This window comes from Podarcis pityusensis (assembly GCF_964106645.2).
Source record: "Podarcis pityusensis genome assembly, chromosome: 17".
NCBI classification, from domain to species: Eukaryota; Metazoa; Chordata; class Lepidosauria; order Squamata; family Lacertidae; genus Podarcis; species Podarcis pityusensis.
Window position 1 is genome coordinate 5,825,809 of NC_138042.1, and position 27,277 is coordinate 5,853,085.

The 27,277-nt window shown below is 44.1% G+C and overlaps 1 protein-coding gene across 2 annotated transcripts; it reads left to right on the forward strand.

The window, feature by feature from the left end:
* The first annotated feature begins 1,515 nt into the window (after nucleotides 1-1,515).
* Nucleotides 1,516-23,551, forward strand: WAS (WASP actin nucleation promoting factor). 2 transcript variants are annotated; one of them, XR_013981009.1, is made up of 13 exons: nucleotides 1,516-1,770; nucleotides 3,767-3,907; nucleotides 5,586-5,672; nucleotides 6,627-6,723; nucleotides 11,619-11,654; nucleotides 13,259-13,309; nucleotides 16,188-16,365; nucleotides 17,372-17,414; nucleotides 18,554-18,707; nucleotides 20,011-20,396; nucleotides 22,125-22,230; nucleotides 22,975-23,157; nucleotides 23,188-23,551. XR_013981009.1 is itself a non-coding variant. In XM_080988228.1 (12 exons), the coding sequence occupies exons 1-12, from the start codon at nucleotides 1,657-1,659 to the stop codon at nucleotides 23,025-23,027; spliced, it is 1,446 nt and encodes a 481-aa protein (XP_080844354.1). In that variant the 5' UTR covers nucleotides 1,516-1,656; the 3' UTR covers nucleotides 23,028-23,551. The 2 variants fall into 2 exon arrangements, 1 of the variants encoding a protein (XP_080844354.1); XM_080988228.1 differs by having other exon boundaries at nucleotides 22,975-23,551.
* Nucleotides 23,552-27,277: the final 3,726 nt, after the last annotated feature.

Sequence of the window (27,277 nt, forward strand, 5' to 3'; positions counted from 1 at the left end):
AGAGCATGCACCACTCTGGCAAGACAGTCTGCGGGCAGGTAGGGTCTCAGCCTGCGTACCAGATGGAGCTGGTAGCTGCCCTGGACACAGAATTGACCTGCGCCTCCATGGATAGCTGGGAGTCCAAAATGACTACCAGGCTGCACACCTGGTCCTTCAGGGGCACAGTTGCCCCATTCAGGACCAGAGAGTCCCCCACACCCACCCGCCCCCTGTCCCCCCAAAACAATACTTCTGTCTTGTCAGGATTCAATCTCAATCTGTTAGTCGCTATCCATCCTCCAACCGCCTCCAGGCACTCACACAGGACCTTCACCGCCTTCATTGGTTCTGATTTAAAAGAGAGGTAGAGCTGGGTATCATTTGCATACTGATGAACACCCAACCCAAACCCCCTGGTGATCTCTCCCAGCGGCTGCATGTAGATGTTGAAAAGCATGGGGGATAGGACAGAACCCTGAGGTACCCCACAAGTGAGAGCCCAGGGGTCCGAACACTCATCCCCCCACCACCACTTTCTGAACACAGCCCAGGAGGAAGGAGCGGAACCACCGTATAACAGTGCCCCCAGCTCCCAGCCCCTCTAGACTGTCCAGAAGGATGTTATGGTTGATGGTGTCAAAGGCCGCTGAGAGATCCAGCAGAACTAGGAAACAACTCTCACCTTTGTCCCTAGCCCGCTGGAGATCATCAACCAGTGTGACCAAGGCAGTTTCAGTCCCATGGTGAGGCCTGAATCCCGATTGGAAGGGATCCAAATGGTCCGCATCCTCCAGGCGTGCTTGGAGTTGTTCAGCAACCACCCACTCAATCACCTTGCCCAAGAATGGAAGATTTGAGACTGGGCTTGGCTTCTTTATTTGTGCCTCAATCTTGCTGGGTAGCTTTGGGCAGGCCCTCTCAAGAGGTTCAGGGAGACCCAGGCCACCTCCAGCTCTTGAGGGCCCTAGCCATAAAAAATGTATGACGATCTCTGCCAACAATTTCTAGACCATCGATGTATTCCAACATGGAAACCAGAGACAGGTTATGCGCTTCTTATTACAGGGGAGAGACCAGGAGCTCACCAAGACAGTGGCTAAGTTCCTCTATTTGATTTTTTGTTGCCGAAGTATGCTACAGGATCCTGCCCTTGTTGGAAACCCTCAGAGATGAGGCGGATTGCTCGCCTCTTCTGCCCTTTGGCGGGTGACTGTGCCGTTGGAGTGGCATCAAGATCGCACTGGCCTATCTATTCTGAATGTTCTTATGTGATGCCAATAAAGGTTACTTGACTTGCCCTAGCCATAATGATAATAAAGAAGGGAACAGGAAAACAAGGCACCGAAAAAGAGAGAGAAGGAAATCTTTTGATTTTTTAAATTATCATTGAGTAAATGCTTCTCTAGTCTTTTGCTGGGCCGATGCACTAATGCGCAGCTCTCGGGTGAAATCGTTTTGTCACATTTTGCCCACGTATCTGGGCTTCCGGGGCCCTCCTCTGACTGGCCCTGCGGCTGGGCCTTGTCAGCCAGATGGGGAACCCAGCTCAGTGTGTGTGCATGCGTGTGACCCGGTGGTTTCTGAGCTTCCTGTTGAAAAGCCCTCGCAACGCGGAAGTTTGCTCTGGGTGAGATCGGAGCACACAGAGCCCCGAGGCATCTTGGCAGGGCCAGGATGAGCCGGAGGTCCAAGCCAGCAGCCCGGACGCAGCAGGAGAACGTGCCCTCCTCCCTCCTTGAGGACCATGAGAACCAGCAGGTCTTTGAACTGTTGGGCAGAAAGTGCACGGTAATTCTGTTGTCATTTCACAGGGGCGGAAGGGCCTTGGAAGCAGAAGCCAGAACTTCCCGAGAGTCGAGGGGAGGGAGGAGGCTGCCACAAGGACGGCAGGTGGTTGTGGGCTGGGATTTAACTGCCACATGGGGGGGGGATTCAAGTGGTACAATGCAGAGGACCCCTGGGTTTGGTTCGGAGCAGGCGGCCTGGGGCCAGTCCCTCTCAGCTTGACTTCCCTTTCTGCACTGGCTTGAGGATAAATGAGAAAATGCTAGAAAATGATGACAAACAGTAAGAGAGTAGTCAGGAAGTGGGGGGTGGGGTAGGGGAGGGGTAGTACCTCTGGGGGGGGGAGACCCCATCATCCCACAAATGCCCACTTCAGAGTTTCAGTCTCTGGAACCGGTTCTGTTACAGGTGCCACGTAATACTCATTCCATATTTGTAAGAAATCAATATTTTAGTGTGGCAGCACCTACACTTCGGAACTTCCTGCCTCTTGATGCAGACGTAAATTGGTAACTGACTAGCATTGTTTTGGAAATAAGAAGATGCCCCGGTCGGGGTGGTTTGAAACCAGCAGATGGCAATGCTCTAGGCTTGGGAAGCTCAACGAAAACCTGATTTCTCACGGCATCTTGAATCTCTCTCACCTTCCGTGTAGAAGAGACTGGAGGTATTGCTATGAAGCAATCGCTTGATTTGTAAAGTGAGAATGCTGCAGGTCGTAGTTTGTAGGCTGCCTTGTCTGCAGGAAATGGGGGAAGAAAACCACTTCCTCAAGAGGCCCAGTGTGGTGGTTTGGGCAGTGATGACATCCAGACAGCCCCATCGTGCAGTCAAACCCGCCTTCAGAATAGACCCTTTCACCTGGTTCAAAAATACTGGACCAAAATATGAAGGGGAATATCCTTATCCACAAACAGATATGTGACCTCTTATGTACTGAGTTGAATAGGATCCAAAAGGCAGCAGTCTGATTGGTCCTAGAACAATAGGATTCAGAATGCAGCAGTCTGATTGGTCCACAGGAGCCACCCAATCCAGCTCCAGGTGGAAGTGAATCCGCGACCTGATTGGCTTACAAGAGAATCCCGGAATTAGCCAATCACGTGAAGCGCATTGTGTAAATAATGTATATAAAGCAGACACTCTGGGGGAACTTCCATTCATCCTCACCATTATAAGCTGAATAAAGAGCATGAAATCCACTCTTGACTCCGAGTATATTTCATGGCCTGTAGTGACAAGATAAAAATCACTTAATTTGAGATATGCATCATACAACACGCTCCTCCTAGCCACTCCAAGCTGGGGGGGGGGGGGAGAGAGGTGTGATTTTTGCTCCTCCTTTGGCCTGCACCCTTGGCAGGGAACAACCTTCAAGGTACGTCCCTGGATGAGGCTGATGGGAAGTGGAGTCCCAAGGAAAGTTTCACAGGCCTGGGCGTGGGCAGGTCGGGGCAGCTGTCTCCCCCTGAATCCTAAAAAATCTTTGAAAAGCATTAAAAATATTCAATTCACTGAGGTCCTGCCCTGCCCCCCACAAGCCTGCCCCCCAGTAACATCCTCTTTTGGGGGGGGGATTTCTACTCATGATCTCACAAAAAAAGCTCAACAATGTTTGCCCCCCCCCAAAAAAATCCTGGCTCTGCCTCTGTTCACAGGCCCCCATTTCATGGCTCCTCCGTGGTTTGAATCCAGTTGAGACCTGCCCTTATATTGAAACAGGGGTCCTGGCCTCCTTGATTCCAAAATATAATACTTCCACAAAACACGACTTGGATCCTGGGAGAAGAAGTCCTTCTCAAAGCCCTCTAACTGCACCGCTCACAGTGCCCTAAATCTGCTCCTGATTTTACCCCCTGGTCTATGGTTCTCCATCTTTGGGTTAGGGATTTGGTGTGGTTTGTAGGAAATTGCAGGAGGCGTGAGACTCTTACAGTGCCTGGGCATGGCATCCTTGGCACAGGTAGATCATTAACATGCGTTTGCTCTTTCCCGCTAGACCATGGTCACAACTGTGGCCCAACTCCTCCTGGCCTTGCCTCAAGGCAGCAGAAGCTGGTCCAAGCAAGGCTGCGGGGTCCTGTGCTTCGTGAAGGATAACCCCAGACGTTCCTATTTCATGCGCTTCTATGATTTGAAGGTACCAATTCCCTGGCTCCATTGTGACCTTGCCCTTCATCCTATCACCCTTCCAGGTGTGAGCACCTGGAGCTCATTCATGAGAATAAAATGATGTCAAGTCCACAGAGCCTCTCCTCTTCCTGGAGGGGAGGTGTTGTGAGCGGGAACCGCTGCCCGCATTCGCAGGGGGCGTAACCAAGCCCCCTGTGTCACTGAGTCCTGTGCCCGCATCATGCCCACCAGCCAGCCAATATGGCTGGGTGGGGGCATGGTTTAGCCGTATTTGAATGACTGCGGGCATACGGACTCTCCCTGCTTGTTCCTGGCTTCCTAGGTTTTTGCTTCATTTCTTGACCTTGCTATGGACTTTGGTTGGTCGCCTTGGTTGTCCAAGGGGCCTGGTAGGATAGATAGATAGATAGATAGATAGATAGATAGATAGATAGATAGATGATAGATAGATGATAGATAAACTTTATTTGCATTAGCCAACGGCCATAGCAACATAAAACAAGCAACATATACAATTAAAAAGACAACAATGGGTAAAAATGGCAATCAGATGACCAAGATTATCGTTCAGATAGTGGCCCTTAATCTCATTGCACCCTCGATAAACCTAGCAACCTTTGCTGTTGTCTGATCGTTTTGATCTGATAAAAGAAAGAACAATGTGGCCTCAGATGGGCGGCCTGGGATGGTAAGTAAAAGTGGAGTGATGATCTTATTCCTCAGATCTTTATAAAGGGGACAGGACAGGAGAACATGAGCAACTGTTTCCAGATTGCCATCTCCGCAGGGGCAGAGTTGTTTCTCAGTTGGAATCTTTTGGTACCTGCCCTCAAGTATGGCAGAGGGCATCACATCCAATCTGGCCAGTGTGAAGGCACATCTGTATTTTGGGAAGGAATTTTTTTCCACTTGGGAGATTGGCACCAACCACTTGGTTCTTCGCCTACCTCGTAGCAAATCGTCACAACTTTGTTAGGCATTGGAAAATGTGTTGTGTGTCGGAGGGGAGGTTGTGGCCATCACTTACCCTTGAAGGGTATTCTGTTAAAGGAATCTGGCGATCATGGTTCCTGTCCGATGCCCAGGTGGTGGCTAGGGCCATGGCACGACCCTCTAGTCAACAAGCTCCCCCTACAGGTTGTTAACCCTTGTGTGACTCCTTGCAGAATGGGCAGGAGTCAAGTATAGCCTGTTTGATCCAATGCTTAAGCCAATACCACTCACATCCTGTAACCAACAAAGTTATGGCCTTTTCTAACCCATTAACCTAAAATACTTGTGTCCATGTGTCTTAATTTATCTCCAAGCGGGGGCGGGGCCTAACCTCACAACAAATGCTAGTGAGGAGAGAAGGTTTAGCCACAAGCCCAGGTCTGAATGGCACGGGCACAAGAGGGAAAGAAGACCAGGGGACACATTTGATTCAGTTTTTATTTAAAGGTCAACCTACTGTACCTAATTCACAGCTTCTGGAACAAGATTCCAAACAAACTATAGCTAGCCTTCCAAATTCACACTTATTTGAATTTGTCAATGCAGTTCTGCAGCCCGGTAATGTATACAAAAATGCACATACTGGGGTCAAGGAGGCATAAAAATGCATATATTGGTGGAAATAATGTACAGAAATGCATCATATTAAGGGGAATTGCTTTCTCTGTCCCTTCTCTGCTCCTTTGTTTCAGGATAGGAAGATGACCTGGGAGCAGGAATTGTGCAGCCAGCTGGTCTACTTGGCTCCCACCTCTTATTTCCACACCTTTTCAGGAGATGTGAGTATTGACTCATAGAATTGTAGAGTTGCAAGGGACCCTGAGGGTCATCCAATCCAACCCCCTGCAACGCAGGAATCTCAACTAGATCATATATCTAGTTGGAGATTGGTTGGAGATTGGTGACCATCCAATCTCCAAGAAAGGAGAGACCACCATCTTCTGATGTGAGTCTGTTCCACCATCCAACAGCTTTTACTGTCAGAAAGTTCTTCCTGATATTTAGTCAGAGTCTCCTTTATTGTAATTTGATGCCATTGACTCAGGTCCTAACCTCCAGAGCAGGAGAAAGCAAGCCTCTTCCATGTGAGAGCTCTTTAGATTGTTGAAAATGTGGGTATGTGAATATGTGCATATATCTGTAGGCAGTGCTTTTTTTATTCAAAAATGTTTAGGGGTACTCTCATTTTGACTCAAGAAAACCACCATTTTATAGTTCAAATCAGGGGAAATAAATACAGTAAATGGACAAAAGTACAAAGATTCACAAAATGATTAGGGGTATGCGTACCCCCCCAGTAAAAAAGCACTGTGTGTAGGATTCCTAAAATGTCCTGTGACTCTGCTGGAGGGAAAGGCCAAAGGCTGCAGAGAAGAAGTACAAGCACATCAGAAAAAATAAAGCAAGCATTTTTATTTGCACATTCTACTGTGTTGTATGCAAGAAAAGTTAGCATGTGGAGATGAAAGCATTTTCCACTTTGTTGTTAAAGTCACAATTTCAAATGTACATCTAGTGTTGTTTTTTAACTAAGCCTTCAAAATGTAAAAGTTATTCAATTATATTTTAATAGATAAATAAATGTAAACTTGGGGAAACTCCAGCTCCCTTTTTCGGATGTGCATTGAGCTGTGTGACAGTTTTGTTAAAGGAGCTGGAGTCATATAGGGTTGTTCCCATGGGAACGGCCGTGGTCCCATTCCCCAGAGGTTTTGACTTGGGATTGCTTTCAGGAGTGCAACGTGGGGCTCAACTTTGCCGATGAGAATGAGGCATACAATTTTCAACAAATGGTGGAAGAGAAGATTCAGAAGAGGAACCAGAGAATGGGTAGGTGTCATGCCTCTTTCAAAATGGCGGCTGTAAGAAAATATGTCTGCAGGGTTTGCAACTCAGGGACAAATCGTACACTACAAACAAATGGAGAAAAAGTGGCTGCTTTTTCTGATGTGAAGCAGTGTGGGGAGCAGCGCATCTTTGAGCAAAAAGTGGTGGCTTAACCCTTTCCCTGCCAGCCATTTCCCCATGCTAAATTGACACCTCTTCCCCCGTAAAATTACCTGTAAAACAACAATAAACATTCAGATAAATGTTTCTGAATACGTTAACAAAGTTGTGTCCCCCAAGAGGGATGCCAACTTTTTGTTTTTTTTTATAATATATTTATTAATATTTTTTTAAATATTACAATAAAAAATGAAAAAGAAAAAGAAAATACAAAATAAAAATGATTAAAACCACTCAATTTTTCCATTGCTTATTTTTCCTTAGCTTTTTTCCCGGACCTCCCTTTTTTGTATTCCAATTCAGTTTGTTGGTTCAGCAAATCCTTACCCTCTTTATTTGTCCTAGTCTTTGGTCTTAAAATAGTAACGTTAGATTTTTACCTCTTAACAACCCATTTTTCATATTCCCTTAAAGCATTACAGCTGGAAACCACTTACTTTCTATCCAACATCGTTCTAACATTCATTAATTTTACAATATTTCTGTAGATAATCTCTGAACTTCTTCCAATCTTCTTCCACCGACTCTTCTCCCTGGTCTCGGATTCTGCCCGTCATTTCTGCCAGTTCCATATAGTCCATCAACTTCATCTGCCATTCTTCCAGAGTGGGTAGATCTTGTGTCTTCCAATACTTTGCAATGAGTATTCTTGCTGCTGTTGTGGCATACATGAAAAAAGTTCTATCCTTCTTTGGCACCAATTGACCGACTATGCCTAGGAGAAAGGCCTCTGGTTTTTTCAAGAAGGTATATTTAAATACCTTTTTCAGTTCATTGTATATCATTTCCCAGAAAGCCTTAATCCTTGGGCATGTCCACCAAAGGTGAAAGAATGTACCTTCAGTTTCTTTACATTTCCAACATTTGTTATCGGGCAAATGATAAATTTTTGCAAGCTTGACTGGGGTCATGTACCACCTGTATATCATTTTCATAATATTCTCTCTTAAGGCATTACATGCCGTAAACTTCATACCTGTGGTCCATAACTGTTCCCAGTCAGCCATCATTATGTTATGTCCAACATCTTGTGCCCATTTAATCATAGCAGATTTCACCATTTCATCCTGAGTATTCCATTTCAACAGCAAGTTATACATCTTTGACAAAATCTTAGTTTTGGGTTCTAATAGTTCTGTTTCTAATTTTGATTTTTCCACATGGAAGCCAATTTTCTTATCCAACTTATATGCCTCCATTATCTGATAATAATGAAGCCAATCTCGCACTTTGTTTTTTAATTTCTCAAAACTCTGCAATTTCAGTCTATCTCCGTCTTGTTCCAAAATTTCCCAATATTTCGGCCATTTGGCCTCCATATTGAGCTTTTTCAGAGCTTTTGCTTCCATCGGTGACAGCCACCTTGGAGTTTTATTTTCCAATAAGTCCTTGTATCTTATCCAGACATTAAACAATGCTTTCCTGACAATGTGATTTTTAAATGCTTTATGTGCTTTGACCTTATCATACCACAGATATGCATGCCATCCAAATACATTGTTGAACCCTTCTAGATCCAAAATGTCAGTGTTTTCAAGAAGCAACCATTCTTTCAACCAGCAAAAAGCTGCTGATTCATAGTAAAGTTTAAAGTCTGGCAGGGCAAATCCACCTCGTTCCTATTTTAAATTTTATTCTAGGCTTCTTGCCCTGCCAGACAAATTTAGAAATATCTCTCTGCCACCTCTTGAAACAGTCCATTTTGTCCACAGTTTGCAGTGTTTGAAACAAAAACAACATTCTAGGCAATACATTCATTTTTACCGCAGCAATACGGCCCAGCAGTGAAAGCTTCAAATTTGACCAAATTTCTAAATCTTTTTTCACTTCAGCCCAGCATTTTTCATAGTTGTTTTTAAATAAATTCCCATTTTTTGCTGTCATGTTAATCCCCAAGTATTTAACTTTCTTAACCACTGTTAAACCTGTCTCATTCTGAAACCTCTCTCTCTCCATTGGTGTTAAATTTTTCTCTAAAACCTTGGTCTTTAACTTATTCAACTTAAATCCTGCAACTTGACCAAATTCTTGAATCAGTTCTAAAACTCTTTTGGTACTAGATTCTGGCTCCTGTAACGTCAATACTAAGTCATCTGCAAATGCTCTCAATTTGTACTGTTTGGCTCCGACCTGTATACCTTTAACCAACCGGTCCCTTCTAATCATGTTCAGCAGAACCTCCAGGACCGATATAAAAAGCAATGGGGAAATTGGGCAACCTTGTCTTGTCCCTTTTTCTATCCTAAATTCTTCCGTCACCACATTATTTACAATAAGTTTAGCCTTTTGTTCTGAATAAATTGCACTTATACTGTTTTCAAAACCTTGGCCTACCCCCATCGCCTGTAGGTTCTTCTTCATAAAACTCCAAGAGATATTGTCAAAAGCTTTCTCCGCGTCCACAAATATCAAAACTGCTTTAGTATTTATGTTCACTTCTAGTTTTTCCAAAATATCAATTATATTCCTCAAATTATCAGACAAGTGTCTTCCCGGGAGAAAGCCCGCTTGGTCTTTATGAATCTCTTCCATCAATACTTTTTTCAATCTCTTGGCCAAAATGTCTGCAAAAATTTTGTAATCCACATTAAGTAACGATATGGGGCGGTAGTTCTTAAGCTGAGTCTTTTCAGTCTCTGTCTTCGGTATAAGTGTAATGTACGCCTCTTTCCAAGACTCTGGTGCCCTTTTCCCTTCCAATATTTCATTGCAGACTTCCTTTAACGGTTGTAATAGCCACTCTTTCAAAGATCTATAGTATCTAGAAGTCAGCCCATCCGGTCCTGGAGATTTGCCCAGTTGCATATTTTGTATGGCACCTTCTACTTCCTGTTCAGATATTTTATAGTTCAACATTAATTTACTTTCTTGGGAGATTTTTTTGTAATCCATTTGTCTTCAAAAATTGGTCTATGTCCATTTCTTTCTGTGGCCCTTGTGTGTATAATTGTTTAAAGTACCTCTGGAAACAATTTCTAATCTCAATTGGGTTATGTATACTCTTTCCTTCCACTTCTAAGTTTGTGATGGTATTTAATTTTTGTCTTTTTTTCATTTGCCAGGCCAACAATTTCCCACATTTGTTAGCTGATTCAAATGTTTTTTGTCTCATTTGTTTGATTTTCCATTCTATTTCCTGATTCATCATTTTCATATATTGTACTTGATACAATTTTATTTCTCTCAAAATCTCCTAGGACTTTGGTTTTGCTCTCAATTTCTTCTCACCTTCTTTTATTTTCTCCAAAATTTTATCTTTCTTCTCATTTTGACTTCTCTTCTTTATTGCATTCTGTTGTATCAGAAACCCTCTCATGACAGCTTTACTTGCGTCCCAGATTACTCTTTTTTCTACATTAGTATTCATATTTATTTCAAAATAGTCTCTCAAGGTTTTTTGGGCCTTTTTATACACTTCTTCATCTCTAAATAGGGTGTCATTCATCCTCCATCTGAAGGAGCCAGCTGATGTTAGTTTCAACTCCATCCTTACCGCATTATGGTCGGAGCAGGTTTTTGGGCAGATTTCCACTTTCTTTATCTTTGGTGCCATTCCTCTAGTTACCCATATTTGGTCAATTCTAGTCCATGTCATCTTAGCTTCAGAAAAGAAGGTTCCCTCTCTTCCCAAGGGGTTCTTTGTTCTCCAAGTGGGATGCCAACTTTTTATAGGATTTGGGATTTGTTGGCAGGAGCAGCGGGGTCATGGGTGAAGAAGAGAGAATGCAGGCTGGTGTACGACTGAGCTAAACAGGTGGGGGACGTGAATAAGAGACATGCTGGCATGCAGCGTTTAAGCATTTCGTCCCCTGAACTCTAGTCTAGACATGGAATGCAAACTTGTTGCCCCAACCATGAGGGCTAGGAATAGAAACTCAATTAATTTCTCAATAATTCAACATTTTCACAAAGTACCAAATTCCACCCACGTGGAGCTGAAGAGTGAGCAACTCTCTCTATATATATATACAGTGGTACCTCGGTTTACAAACTTAATCTGTTCCGGAAGTTCATTCTGAAACTGAAACCATTCTTAAACCGAGGCGCGCTTTCCCTAATGAGGCCTCCCGCCACCGGTGCCATTCCACTGTTCAAATTCTGTTCTTAGACCAAGGTAAAGTTCTCAAACCAGGACACTATTTCTGGTTTTGCAGAGTTTGTAAACCAAATTGTTCTTAAACCGGACTGTTTTTAAACCGAGCTAAAGGTAAAGGGACCCCTGACCATTAGGTCCAATTGTGGCCAACTCTGGGGTTGCGGCGCTCATCTCGCTTTACTGGCCGAGGGAGCCGGCGTACAGCTTCCGGGTCATGTGGCAAGCATGACTAAGCCGCTTCTGGCGAACCAGAGCAGTGCACAGAAACATCATTTACCTTCCCGCCGGAGCGGTACCTATTTATCTACTTGTACTTTGATGTGCTTTTGGACTGCTAGGTTGGCAGGAGCAGGGACTGAGCAACGGGAGCTCACTCCGTTGCGGGGATTCGAACCGCCGACCTTCTGATCGGCAAGTCCTAGGCTCTGTGGTTTAACCCACAGCGCCTCCCGCATCGTACCACTGTGTATATATATACTGATATGAGTGAGTGGTTCCTACAGCACAATGAACCCCTCTGCTGACCAAGACTCCATCTAAGAGGGGCCAGATTCTTCCAGGTACCCCTGAAGCATGGCAGAAATGCTTGTCTCCTCTTCATAAATCTCTTCCTGTTTTATAGATAGACAGCTGCCACCTCCACCTCCAGTCAATGAAGGTATGTATCTGTCCCTATACTCTTTTGTGTCTGGTCGAAGCAGGGGCAATGGTGTTTTTTCTGCCAAGGATTACATTCCTTTCAGAATAATCTGTCAGTGGGCGCATGCCAGCGGTGGGTTGGGTCCAAAACCAGAGCCAGAAGCAGACACGCCCACCCCTTTCTCATTCTTTATCTCTTTCTACCACACACTTTTCTCTCTCTCTTTATCATACCTCCTTTTCTCTCTTCCCCCTATTTTTCCATGCCCTGTAGGTTTGCCAGGGGAGGGGTAGATTACTCTTACCAGAAGCCTCACTTAACACTTACAGGGAGCTTTTAAAATAAGACTGGGAGCCACAAGTTACTCACCTGAGCTGAGCTATTAAGTGCAGGGGGAAAGCCCTTGATAATCATAATTTGTCAGGAAGGATTCGAAACCTGCGGGATCAGCGATTCTTAGAGGACTGGAGTAATTATTTGAATTATTTGAAAAGCAATTGTGATAGACAGATTACGCTAGTAGGACTGCAAGAAGTTCTGTAAGGAGGACTTTGTGAAATATTGCAAGGAAGACTTTGAAAAGAATTATTAGTTAAGGACAATTAAAAGTAATAGAGAAATTAAGAAATGCAGAACAAGTGATAAAGAACGGAAAATCTTTAGAGATTGTTGACGGAAGTCTAAAATACTGTATAAGATAAGAAGTTATGTTAAATGATTGTTGGAACATATATGTTAAAAAAATTATAGCTAGATAGATGATGATAGATAGATTAGATAGATAGATAGATAGATAGATAGATAGATAGATAGATAGATGATAGATAGATAGATAGATAGATAGATAGATAGATAGATAGATAGATATAGATGATAGATAGATAGATAGATAGATAGATAGATAGATAGATAGATAGAGATAGATAGATGATAGATAGAGATAGATAATCATAATTTGTCAGTAAACTGTGCTGGTTGAGGGCTCACCCTAGTTGCCAGAGAGGAAGTATTGCTGTAAGTACAACTGAATCCTGAATTATTGCTTTAGAGTTGCGCTGCCATATTTCAAAATGTGAAAATCCGGACAGAAAAGCTTTTTAAAGTTTTGCATCTAGATATTTGCATTTCTGCCTGGATATGGTTACTGACTGCCATATCCCACCTATGGCATTCTGGACATATGGCAATCCTGCTTTAGAGCCTGTGGATAGCAGTGCTGTCTTCAAGAAGTTCTCAGCAGCTTCCACAGGGAATTCTCCTGGAGCTGCTGATGGTGAGCTATCACTAGGGATGTCAGGGAAATCCATTGGAAACACAAGCGGGAGTGAAAATTGCCAAAATCCACATGCTTGTCTGAGGGGAGGAAAGGAAATCTTCAAATGCTGCCTAAATAATTACAGTATTTTCTGCATTGTTTTGATGTTTCCTTTTCATTGAAATAATCAGGTAATTATATAATTCCATCAGTTTTGTCCATAGCCGATAGCAAGGCCAACAATGTAGACTCTATCACAAGCTGAACTGCAGCAGAATAGAAACAGTGTTGATTGTGACAAACACAGGACAGGATGGAAATTGCTGCCTCTTTACATCCTGATCACTACTCTTTTTGCATCTGTTAGACAGAAGACCAGCTCTCCCCCAGCCGCCATCTTCTGGGATTGACTCAAATGGTAAGCAGCTTGCAGAAACTCTGTTTGCGTGCTATTTGTTCATTTATTTAATGTGTACCCATATCCACAACTACAAGTTTGCAGGTCAGCTAACAAATGCAGCATGAAAACAGAGAATACAGCAATAAAATCAGAAACTTTCAGTAAGAGAAGCATCCAAAATGAACCACGGCAAAAGAGCTCTCGGTACAAGAGCCATAACAAATAATTTCACTCCTTTTAAAAAAATTCCAAAAGAGATACAAGATCACAAAAATGATCTTTTATAATATAGGCAACATCCTGTGCTGAGCCACTGTGAAGTTTCACTACTCTCTGCAACCATCAGATGTCAAGGAAATAAACAACTATCTGACATCTGAAGGCAGCCCTGTATCGGGAATTTTTTAAATGTCTGATGTTTTACAATTTTTTATATATACTGTAAGCTGCCCAGAGTAGCTGGGGAAACCCAGCCGGATGGGCGGGGTATAAATAATAAAACTATTATGGGTATTATTATTATTATTAACCAGTTGTAGGGTTGCAGGTGGCAGTAGTGCTTTGGATTTAAAACTAAAAGGTCACCTATCATTGCCAAAGCAGGGCATCCTTACTGTACCACTGTCCATGGTGCTGTACCACTTGCTGAAGAGTACATCTCTCCATCACATCCTTGGGCTTATGGGAGCCCACCCACTATACTTTTCTAGGTGACCAAGATAAAATAAGGTAGAATTTTTTTCTTCTTTAGCTGCTTGTTCCAGTACCAGCAGTTCCATATACTGTCATTATGTTGGTCTGGGGAGGAGAGGAGGGTCTTGGTCAGACCCTGTATGCTCCCCTCACCACAGTTTTCTTTAAAGGGGAAGCTGTGTGCTTTTGCACAAGCAAAATAGGGGCAGCCCACCTTATCTATTTGTTTGTTTAAAGTATAATAATAATAATAATAATAATAATAATAATAATAATATTACACCCCACCCACCTGGCTGAGTTTCCCTAGCCACTCTGGGTGGCTTACAGCACATGAAAAACTGTAAAACTTTAGACATTAAAAATTTCCCGATACACGGTTGCCTTCAGCGTAACCAAGGCAGTTTCAGTCCCATGATGAGGCCTGAATCCCAACTGGAAGAGATCCAAATGGTCTGCATCCTCCAGGCGTGCCTGGAGTTGTTCAGTGACCACCTGCTCAACCACCTTGCCCAAGAATGGAAGATCTGATACTGGGCGACAGTTGGCCATATTGGCCAGGTCCAAAGATGGTTTTTTAAGAAGTGGTTTAATAACCACCTCTTTCAGTGCGTCTGGGAAGGCTCTGCCACAGAGGGAAGCATTCACCACCCCACAAAGCCCAGGATGGGCAAGGATCAAGGAGACAGGTGGTCAGTTTCACTCATCCAAGCAGCCTGTCCACATCCTTGGAGGTAACAGATTGGAATTGATCCCATGCAACTCGACTAGACAGAACTCTAGCACTCTTCTGCCCCAGCCCTGCTCCTGTAGTGGAGTCTACCTCTTTCCAAATCTGCACTCAGAAAACTGGGTCTTCCAAAAAGGATGTCTGGTGCAAACTAATGACTTCCTAAAAATCACTGTAACCCCTCCCCCCCAATATGACTTGGGTTGCTGTGCTTAAGAGAAACCTGGTGGACAAGCAGAGCCAAGAACAGGCCCATCTGCTTCATCCAACTGAGTCTTTGCTACACATGCCAGGTCAAGTCCTGCATCCACAATCAAATTGTGGATGACAGAGGTCTTGTGAATCATTGACCTGGCATTGCACAGCAGCACCTTAAGGTCACGTGGGTCTCCCTTGTTGATTCCAGTATCCTTCTGTTCAAGACCAAACCCAGAGGCAGAGATAGTCTTCCAACAACGACTAAGCCTGCCTCCTCGGTAATGACATGGTCTGGTCCTAGCGTAACTCCTTCTCTTACCCGTGATCACTGAGATCAGGTGTCCCAGTGCCCTTGGAACCTGCCACAGCCATTCTGTTGACTGGGACCCACTCCCAGGTAGTCCTGGGATGTGTTATACAAACTATATAATAAACCAATAAAACAGTAGAAACTAATAATAAAAAAATTGCAGTTACAGTGGTACCTCTGGATGCGAACGGGATCTGTTCCAGAGCCCCGTTTGCATCCTGAAGCGAATGTAAGACACAACTGCGCATCTGCGCGTGCACGGGTCGCATTTCACCAGTTCCGTGCATGACGTCATTTTGAGCGTCTGCGCATGTGCAAGCGGTGAAACCCAGAAGTAACACGCTCTGTTACTTCCGGGTCGCCGTGGAGCACAACCCAAAAATATTTAAGCTGAAGTGTATTCATCCCGAGGTATGACTGTATACTAAAATTAAACTAATCCCCAGACCCAACTAAACATTTATCCCACCCCCAACAGAGCAAAAAACAAACAGACCCAACAAGAACCAAAATTTAAAACGCCATAGATTAAAAACAATTTTAAAACATTTAACAGCATTTAAAAGCAATTTCAATAGTTGCCCCAACCCCAGACTTTGTTCCCGTGAGTTTGGGCTCCAGCACTCACAGCAGGGCAATGTCCCGCGGCCTCCCAGGAGTCTCTTACGCTGAGCAGGGTGAGTCTGGGCCCCGTCCCCTAGGCCAGGTGGAAAGGGTCTTGCAGGGAGCAGTCTTCAGCACTCACAGCAGGGCAATATTTATCCAGATCTTTAGCTGAAAAAGTTCCCAGTGATTTAGATAAAATAAACAAATACACACATACAGTCAAACAATGCTAGAGAATAAAGAGATGAAACATAGAAAGGAAAACAGTGTCTGAGATGGCGGGCAACACAGGGAGTGTTATAGAGGGAGGTCTGATTGATAGGTGTTCGCTTCCTCACCCCATCTTATGTTCCCCAAAGGACGTGGCATGCAGCCAAACTCTCCGCCAGCATCTCTGCCTCTGGCCACTGTTGACATCCAGAATCCAGACATCACATTTTCCCGCTACCGTGGACTTCCTGTTCCTACTGCAGTGGAGAAAAAGAAGGGGAAGAAAAAGATTTCAAAGGCTGACATTGGTGCTCCAAGTGGGTTCAAGTGAGTGCTTGCGGAAGTTATGCAGACCTCTCAAAGACTGGGATCTGGGGAGAGTAGGAAACCCAAAACTGCACCAAAATTCCTATTTTCTCCTTAGCTAAAATCCATTAACTTGAGCTCTGAGTCAATGTATAAACAAAAACCTGGCTGTGCTCGAAGCTCTCTCCCTTATCAGTCCGTGGCGGCAATGAGTGACCTTGTCAAGTTCCAGTAGAGCAGGGATGATGCATCTGTACCTTCTCTTATGTGCTGACCACAAAAGACGTGCAGGCCAGAGTCCGGGAGCAACGCCAGAAGCGTGTTCCCAGAGATGATGACCTCTTCCTCCAAGATAAGAGTAGGAAGAGGAAGATCCTTTTATGGTCAGGAGTGCAGGAAGGAAATCCCTTTTATGGTTAAGAGTGCCGGAGCAGGAACATCTGTGATGTCAACCTGCGTATACAAGTTGATGTGGCCGGGGAAGGGGGAGAGGGTGTCTGGAGGATATATATACTGCATGAAACTTGTCGTTTCTTTGGGCTTGCTGTGGACTTACCACGCAAGTGCCTTCTGCTATCCGGAGAGCAGAATAAACTCTTTCTTTGAACCAACCTCGGCGTCATTTGACTTCCTTCCTCCTGTCCCGGAGCAATGCAGACCGTATCGGTGAACTCCAATAAGGCTACACCTTGACTTCAGTTTCTTTTTCTGAAGTTTTCATATCAGGCTTTCTTTGTTTTGCCCTTGAAACTCTTGTTTCTTTACTTGCATATGGAAATTTTCTATGAAACACAGCTTGAGAACTACTTCCATAGCATAGTGTGTGTAACCCTAACCCACAGCAGAGGACTGCCATGCTGTGCTTTGCACATGCGCAGGTGCTGCCTCATACGGAAATGTGGTGGAAACATAACTAGGATGCAAGCAAGTCACAATATGCTGCAGATGGAAGGAGGAGAGGGGAAGTCGAAGAGGTCTGGAGGCCTTCATGTGGACGCATTGAATGTCTTCTGTGATTCCTTTCCAGGCATATCCAGCACATTGGATGGGATCCCAGCAGTGGATTTGACGTACGTAGCCCGGTTCATCAATAGACTTGAAAGAGAGAGTCTCAGTGGGGGGAAATTATCCTGAGGTCTCACATGCGTATGAGATGAGACTTTGGAGTTACTGAAGTCCAGCAAACTCTGTGTTTATACATAGAATCATAGAATTGTAGCGTTGGAAGGGACCCTGCAATGCATGACGTGCTTATTCACATCATACCTGAGTGAAGACATGAGGCCCTTTCTCTCAAGGTTTGCTTGTATATTCCAATTATAAGGTGTTGTCAGACCTAGTTGCTGTGCCAAAAAGTTTAGACTGGAGCCTAGATGAAGCAATGCTGTTCTTTAGGAAGAGCAGGTGGTCTCCTAGTTACTCTTTTCATTGAACAGCTTTGATTCAGAAGCTTCTGTAGGGATATCACCTGGCCTGTTCTCGCCTCTCAGCTGGTATGGCTAGTCTTCTTCCTGCATTTGGCTGGAGTTGGGTGATAAGGCACAGCCTAAACAGCTACAGGAAGGATGGGGGGGCCCTCCAGTTGTTGCTGGACTCTAACTCCCTTCAGCCCTAGCCCACAGGGCCAGTGGTCAGAAGGACAGTGGTACCTCAAGTTACAAACGCCTCAGATTACAAACGCTTCAGGTTACAAACTCCACTAATCTGGAAGAGTTACCTCAAGTTGATAACTTTGCCCCAGGATGAGAACGGAAACTGTGTGCCGGCGGCGCAGCGACAGCAAGAGGCCCCATTAGCGAAAGCATGCCTCTAGTTAAGAACAGTTTCAGGTTAAGAATGGACTTCTGGAACGAATTAGGTTCATAACTAGAGGTACCACTGTAATGCTTAAAGATAGTTGAAGTTTTAAGATGGATTTGACTATGAAGAAGGTTTAAGGTGATGGTAGGTTAGGCAGAGGTTAGGACTTTATAATCCTTTTAACCGCACCAGCTACCTCATTCTATGCTGGAAGCCAGGTCCTATCAGTTGTAACCCGATGACCATCGTGACTTGAGCATTGGCTCAAGAAGATGGGCACTGAGCAGACATGGCAACACATTCTCTCTCTCTCTCCCTCTCTCTCTCTCTCTCTCTCTCTCTCTCTCTTCTCTCTCTCTCTCTCTCTCTCTCACACACACACACACATTTGTCTATGTTTTTATTTCAGGTGAATAATTTAGATCCCGATTTGAAGACATTCTTCTCCCAGGCGGGAATCAGTGAGGCTCAACTGACCGATGTTGAGACTTCAAAGATTATCTATGACTTCATTGAAGGCCAAGGGGGGCTGGAGGCTGTGAAGGAAGAGCTGAGAAGACAGGGTGAGCTGCTGGAATGGGAGGGTCTCCGACCTCAGGTATCATTGGCCGCCCCTCTGAGACTGGACCAGTGGACTGGACTGGACCAGATCCTGGTCTCTAACTAATACAACACCGACTATTAGAAGGCCTATCCATGCTGAACGTTTTGTTTGAGCTTGGATGTACTGATCTGAGTAATAATTTCTGGAGCGGTGGCCATGTTAGTCTGTTGCAGTAAGAACAACAAAGATCCTTGTGTCACCTCAAACGGTTACCGATTTATGACAGCTTAAATGTTTGTGGATTAGTAGCGGGTGGCGCTGTGGGTTAAACCACAGAGCCTAGGGCTTGCCGATCAGAAGGTCGGTGGTTCGCATCCCCGCGATGGGGTGAGCTCCCATTGCTCGGTCCCAGCTCCTCCCAACCTAGCAGTTTGAAAGCACGTCAAAGTGCAAGTAGATAAATAGGTACCACTCCAGCGGGAAGGTAAACGGCGTTTCCATACGCTGCTCTGGTTCGCCAGATGCGGCTTAGTCATGCTGGCCAAATGACCTGGAAGTTGTACGCTGGCTCCCTCAGCCAGTAAAGCGAGATGAGCGCCGCAACCCCAGAATCATCCGCGACTGGACCTAACAGTCAGGGGTCCCTTTACCTTTACCTTTTAGAGTCCACTTATGAGATGCATGGATTGTAGTCCACAATTGGCATTGGCATGCAGGGGTGTGTCTATGCATATACATTTATCTTTCACCATTGAGTGGTGGAATTTTGGGCTGTGTGTTCATCGGTATGCTGATGACCTTCACATCTATCTCTCCTTTTCATCTTCAGCAGGTGGGGTGGTGCATGTTCTGAATCAGAGCCTGGGTGCAATTATGGGCTGAATGAAGGCCAATAAAGGGAAACTCAATCCAGACAAGATGGAGCTATTGTTAGTGGGCGGCTCTTCTGACTGAATGACTGCATGTTCTTGATGGGGCTGCAGTCTCTCTGAAGGAAGAAGTCTGTAGTTTTGTGATTCTCCTGGATCTTTTTCTGTCATGTGAGGGCCACAGTCGCATGGAGTGCTTTCTACCAGTATATCACTATTTGCCAGGGGTAACCTAGCTTCCGTAGGCTATGCTCTACTAGAGCTATGCTCTGGTAACCTCCCAGCAACTGGTATTCAGAGAGAGACAGTAATCCTTATTGTTCTTACTGATCTAATCGTGATCAGCACAATAAGCCATCTATCAAAGTATTTTTGCTCGTTCTAGAATACATGGATAGTTCTCTACTAAAGCTGCCCACTGGGATTTTAGTGTTGATATTTGTCTCATTTCAGGTCCAAGTCACCCTCCACCCCCACCCCCAAATCGTTCTGGCCCTGGACATAGCCGAAGTAGTCCTCTACCACCCATCCCGCCTGTATCAAACAGGGGAGCTGTCCCTTCGCCTCCACAGCCCTCTCGAGGACAGCCCAGCCCTCAGTGGGGACCTCCTCCACCAGTCTCTCGGCCGGGAGCAGCTCGTCCCCCACCACCCCCAGCTGGGTCAGCCCCACCGCCACCCCCACCGCCACCACCCCCGCCACCCCCTCCTGCATTCCCAAGTTCTTCCCCATGTCCCCCTCCTCCTCTTCCCTCTGGAGGGCTTAGCTCACCTGCTGTTGCCTCCACCGGACGTGGTGCATTACTGGATCAGATACGCCAAGGAATACAACTCAATAAGGTAAGACACGGTGGAGAGCATCAAAGGGTGCTTCGTGCTTAGTGTGTTAAGTATGATTTCTCATATATGATTTCCCTGGTTGGATTGGCTAGAGCAGGCATGTCCAACAGGTAGCTCATGATCCACTGGTAGATCACTGGACGTCTGTGGTAGATCACCAGTAGATCCCGAAGAAGCTCAACAACTTTGACCTGAACCCCCCAAAACAGGACTTTCCTTCCCAAAAAAAACCTCAACATCTTTGCCCTGCACCCCCAAAATGGAGGTAGATCACTGCCAGTTTTTAACTCTGTGAGTAGATCACAGTCTCTTGGGAGTTGGCCACCCCTGGGCTAGAGAATTACTTAAGAACCAGATGTGGCAGGAGGATAGCAAAGTTATGGCAATGTGTGATAATGGAGGAAAGAAATATGATGTCAGACTTAACTGTTCTCATTACATTAAGGCCTAGTTCTCCAGTTCTCTGCCACTTCAGACTGCAGGTGGGGAATCACATGATGGAATACTCCCCAATTGGGAGGGGGGGGGACATCTATATATTAGAGAGGGTTCCAACTTGTTGGTACATATGTACACATGTGGTGGGAATGTCTTTGTGCATCAACATTCTGGGTGGGGTGATGTTTAAGGAAATTAACTCCAACATTGGGCTCAACCTGCCTTGCAGTTATCACTGTTAAACCTATATATAGGTTTAGATTTAGAATTGAAACACAAAGGATTGCTGGGTCATTTACTGGAAGCAGCAAGGACCATCATAGCTTGCAACTAGGGATTTTCATGGAGTGATATTTGACCTGTGGTATTAGAGAGTATGAAGACAGGAGTGCCTGGCGTGCTCTGGTCCATGGGGTCAAGAAGAGTCAGACACGACTAAACGACTAAACAACAACAACAACAATTAGAGAGTATAGCAGACGGCTGCTTTAGAAAAAATTAGAAGTTTAGAAAAAAAACTTTAGAAAAGTTTAGGGTTGCCCCTGGCCAGAAATAGAAGGGCCCTTTTGAAACAATTAACTTTGCTAGTGTAGTAGAACACGGTTGCCAACTGCCATCATCAAATGTTTCCTTTTGGACATTATATTTTTTGCTACTTTTTGATATTTTTATGCACCTAAAAGGAGGGAAAAGAGAAATGGACTAATATATGTATTTTTAAGAAGTGCTGCTGTGCTAAATTCTGAGACAATGTGTTTTCATTTTGCTAGGCACCTATTTTTCACTTACTGACAATTTGCCTTAATTGTCTTTATGCTTATGTACACATATATGTAATATTGTGATGGCTTTATACTCTCTCTCTCTTTGCTTTTGTTTTTGCTTTGCTTTACCCTTTTAAACATCTCAATAGAAAATTTAAGGCAAATAAAACTAAAAATAAATATTTCCTACTAGTGTGACAGGGAGAAAACTAGGCCAGAACCCTTCTCTCTATTACTTAGAATTTTATGTGGAAGGAAGTGTTATCTCTGGAAGAACATTCAGTGGTATAAGCCCCCCTGTAATTTAAAGTGGTATAGCCCGGACATGGTCAATTGCGTTTGTGCAAACTAGTCTTAAATATTTGCCTGCTACCACTGTCCACTGGATTGTGACAGTTGTATCTGTTTTGAGGAAGAGCAGCGTGAACAAAGACAGCTTTGTGTGGTTGAAAGGTTCGTGTGGGTTCTAAGGGCCGTCAACATTCGAAGCCCTAATGACACCACCTGCAATCCTTTTACCTTTTAGACCCCTGATGTGCTGGAACCGCCATCACCTGCACAGAGCTCTGAAGGTCTGGTAGGAGCTCTTATGCATGTGATGCAGAAGAGGAGCAAGGTCATTCATTCCTCAGGTGAATTTTGTTGCATCTGATACATCTCATCCTTTGAACTGCGTGCTTACAAACAAAAACTTAACAAACTGTCTAAAGTTTTGTGCTTGACTGGAAAGGACAAAGCTAAGATCTGAGACAGAGCCAGTGGCATTTTGCAAGGGGTGAAATCTTGATTCCTGCACTGGTATTGTATCTAGTATTAAACAGGTACAGTGGTACCTTTGGTTGTGAACGTGATCCGTTCTGGAGCCCTGTTCGCAACATGAGCAGAATGCAACCCGCGTCTGCGCGTGCTGCAATTCGCCGCTTCTGCGCATGTGCGTGATGTCATTTTGAGCATCCGCGCATGCGGCGAAACCCGGAAGTAACCCTTTCTGGTACTTCCGGGTCGCCGCGGGACACAACCTGAAAACGCTCAACCTGAAGCGAATGCAACATGAGGTATGACTGTAAATGCAAAGGGTTCTGTCCAATGCCACTGTTACTCAGAGGAGAACCATTGAAATCAATAGAGATTGCTAACTTTAGTCCACTCATTTATTATTTTAAAAAATGGGTCTACTCTGAGTAGGACTAGCACTGAATACAACTCCAAGGGAGAAGGGTAGGCTGGAATAACTTGTAAGTATGGGGAGCTGGTTTGGGTGAATGAATGGGATGACCATTCATTCCTGTATGGAAAAAGAGGTGTAGGTGCACTTTAGAAGTGCTATTCGGGAAAGCCTCCTCTCACATTGTTGCTTTGTTCTATTGTACCCACAGATGACGATGAAGACAATGGTGATGATGAAGAGGATGATGAGTGGGATGACTGAGTCCAGAAGGACGCAAAGCCTGATCCTTCTGACAATCTGTTGCTGTCTGAATTGCTGTGGGCATTTAATCAGATTGCTACTCTGTTAGGGTCCCCCTCACAATCTGTGCAGAAATCCAGTAGGTGCAAGGGCAGCTCTGCTTTAGTCCCTGCAGTGACAGGTCATTATTTTCCCATTCCTCCTCTCCAGCATCACTTAGGCTAAAGAATAATTCCCATTCTGTGCACCTGCAAGCCTTTGACAGTCTTAGAAAGTTTGGCTGTAATCCTCCCTCTTTCAAACCCTCGGTCTTGACAATACCACTTCTAATCTCCTCTAACTTTCTAAGAGCCATATTATCTTTCATCCAGCCCCTTCATCCTCCTTTCTTTCTCCTCGATGTATAATCTTGTGTGTCTTTAAGAAGTGGTTCCCCCTTTGAGGCCAATGTGCAGGTATGAAGATTACAGGAATGTAAGCAAAACCTCTGTCTTATAAAATAACCAGTGTATTGTTAACACACATAAAAATCCTAGTTGACTGAATTATTTGCACGCCTTTCGGAGGAATGTTTTCCCTTGCTTTAGTTTTACCTTTGGGTAGGGGTGGCCGGGATGCAGTCTCCAAACTTTAAGACAGGTATACTGTACCTATTTACTTTCAAATTTGGTTGTTTTGATTGCAGTGTGATAGAGGGACGCAAATCCAGATTTGACTTCAATGAATCCTTATTCTTTTATTTATGATATTATAGATATATACTGGAAACTAAAGTATTTTCAGTGGCTTGGATCCTAATTTGCTCTTCTCTCCGCACAAGGGGGGGGGGGCGTGATTTCTGCCAAATGGTCTGCAACACCCCACATCATATCTTACACCATTCCCAGTGGTCCCCCACTGGACGCAGAAGGTTGTGAAAGAAAGGGGAGGTGGGAAAGCCCAGTTCCATGAACTCTATTCTATTCCAGGGAAGGAAAATTGGCTTGGATCTTAATGTGCCTGTTGGACAGAACAAAACGAAAACAAAAAAATGTCTGGAAGACCACAGATAAATAGCTTATGCCACTTACCTTTGAATGGAATTAATATTGTAGTAACTAGAGACTTTTCAAGTGAGTAGCTCTACACAGGAAATCTTAGCTTCACCTTTGGTGTTTTGACATTGTGGAGAGGAAACTGGGCAGCTTGGAGAATAGACACAGGATCCTTTCCTTTGAGGGTGCCTTCCGGAGGCCACGGATTCAAGCACATACCAGAACTTTGAGTTTGCATAATTAAAGTGGATTAAACAGCTCTGTCACCATAGTCCAACAAATCCACTGGGGGGGGGATCAGTCTTTTTGTGGTTCAGAAAGTGATAGTGAAATGCATAGAAACATGTGGGATGAACATATGACTAATGGGCAGACGTATAAACTTTCTGTAAATGAATCCAGATGAATGCTCAATAATGATAGGATATAATCAAGCTTTATGCAATCAAATACAGATAAATGTTCACTAAACAGGTTGTCTGAAGGGGCATTGAGCCTCAGCCTCCTGTACTTTTCACCTTCTGAGGTCAAACACACTTTTTTTCTATTCCTGATTCATTATTCTCATATTTAGAGGGTTGCTAGTGAAACATAAAAGTAGTACATTGTGCTGTGGTGGCAACAGGGTGGGGAAATGCTGTCTGGTAGTATATGAACATTATAAATTTGGTGCCAACGTGAGCTTTATTCTTTTAGGGCTAATAGCATCATGAAGAGGAAATTTGGTCAGGATTATAACTAGGGAAAGAAGGGTTAAATCTCCTTCCACTCCCCGTGCTGCAGTTTCTATTAAAACTGACACCCACCTATGTGCCTATAATATATATATATATTTAAAACTGTAACATATTTTAAAGTGGCACATTGTGTTATGTCTAGTTTGGCCCACAGTCTTTCTTGTTTCTTTAGATCCTTTTTTCTTTCTACAGGCTCAACAGCTATGAATAGAGTAACTAAGTAAAGTCAAAGGTTTCCATTAAAGTTTTTAAAATGTAATTTTATTTCATTTCAGAAACTTAGTTACTTCTGTATACCCTGGGGTAGTAACTACTGTTCATTTTCCACTAGACTTTCTCTTCTTCTCCCCTGCAGCCTCCTGTGCATTCACAAAATCAGCTCCAGAGACTTGGAGAGCCGTCTGGAACAGATTTTGGGGGCACACGGAGGGAAGGAAGAGGAAGCCCTGCTGTGCAAGTGGAGTTCTGTTTGTGGATTGCTGGATACAACCCAGGATATCCCCCAAGTATGTGGAATCCACAACCCTATTTGCACAGGGAGAGGGGATAATTGTTGAACACCATGTGGCCAGGAATCTTGACATCCTGGATCTTAGTACATTACTGAGGGTGCAACAGCAGCACCTTCCTGGATGCAAGCAGGACACCATTATTATTATTATTATTATTATTATTATTATTATTATTATTCCCAGTGCTATTTTTCTAGAAATATAGGTGCTAGAACTCACCACGAACACCTCTCTTGTTCTCTTATAATGGCAATGGCACCCACCTGAGAGATACTGGAACTGAGTTCCGGCTAAAAAAACATACCCTAATTATACCACAGCAGGGAAAAGCAGATCTTTTGCAGAAGACGCAACTGTATCTTCTGCAGCAACAAGCCTGTTAAAGAAGCCAAATGGTTGCCTGACTCTGAGCTGGGATGGATCTAGACACAGGTTAAAAACGCTATAAATAAGTCAGGAATTAAATCATAACAACAACAAGAAGCCTATGTAAAATTCCATAAAAATTCCCTTTTGCTCTCTGGTGCCATCTGGTGTTGCACGTTTATAATGCATTCAAAATATATTACTATATTTGTGACAAATGTACAGAAGGTAGCCCTTGTTTTCACCATCACTGGTTTTTCCTCTGCACTATTTTTGAAGACATAGGTTGTGCATTTCAGATTGTAAAGCATGATTATCTTTTAAGGTCGTTATCTTCAAAAGTATCTTTTGAAGATACTTGCCTCAATCTTACAGAAGACTAATTTACTACAAGACTTCCATTTTGGTCTATCTGGTGGCAGGTATGGTGTACCCATTCTAGAATCTAGATCAGGCACGTCCAACAGGTATATCGTGAGTTACCAGTAGATCACTGGACATCTGTGGTAGATCACTGGTAGATCACTGGCTCCCCCAAAGAAGCTCAACAAGTTTGGCTCCCCTAAAAAAAGCTCAACATCTTTGCCTTGCACCCCCCAAAAACGTGGCTTTCCCCCTCCCTAAAAGGGGGTAGATCACTGCCAGTTTTTAACTTTGTGAGTAGATCGCAGTCTGTTGGGAGTTGGCCACCCTTGATCTAGATAAACCCTGGTGAGCATTAAGTAACACACTCATGCAGTTCAGGATAGGAGAATGTGCAGCTCTCAGACTAAATACTAAAGATAGCCACACAATATTGCAGATAGCAGCCAGTAGGGGCAGAACAGAGAGCAGATAAAGGTAGGCACTGTGAAATTAGGGCAAAGAGGACAGTATGGTCCTGCTGAGTACTGACAGCACTTCAAGAGCAAAATGTTTAATGGCAGGGTGGTTCACTGCCAGGCATTTATATACAGGCCCTGGGCAATCATGAGACCAAGATGGGAGAAGTCAGATTTTTAGAAATGCCCGAAGAGATGGGAAAGAATTGGGAAATCAAACTGCAATGTTTCGCAAGCCTGTTGTGGTTGCGATACTAGGCATAAACACTCACTGAACACAGTGGCACTTAGATGTGAGGAAACCTGCATGGGAATGCATTACAGATAGTTGAGCAACTGTGGCTTCTTCCCACACCCCAAATGGCCAAGGACTGGTGTGATGTACCTACGAGATCCTGCCAACATCTCCTGACCTAAAGCTGCCGAAGGGATCAATAACCATGGTTTCTATAAATCCTCTTTTTAGGTAGAATAGTGTTCTCTATAGGAAACGGCTTCATCTTTCGTTTGTGAAGAGGCAGTAGTATTCCAACAAAAAGCCAGTTATGTGTGTTAAATAAGTAAATAGGAGCATTGCCGTATTACCTAGGAACATGGCCATTGCCTGGACTCGGCACCATATGACCCAGATTTATTTATATATAAAAAATATACCTATTGGGAGTGTGGATTAAAATGTGCAAGTTGCTAGCTGCTGAGAAATAAATAATGCTACCCTTTCCCACTTTCTCTGCTCCAGCCAGAGAAAACCTTGTGTCTGGCTGATGGACAAGGGCAGAAATGAGGTACAGTTTACCCTCT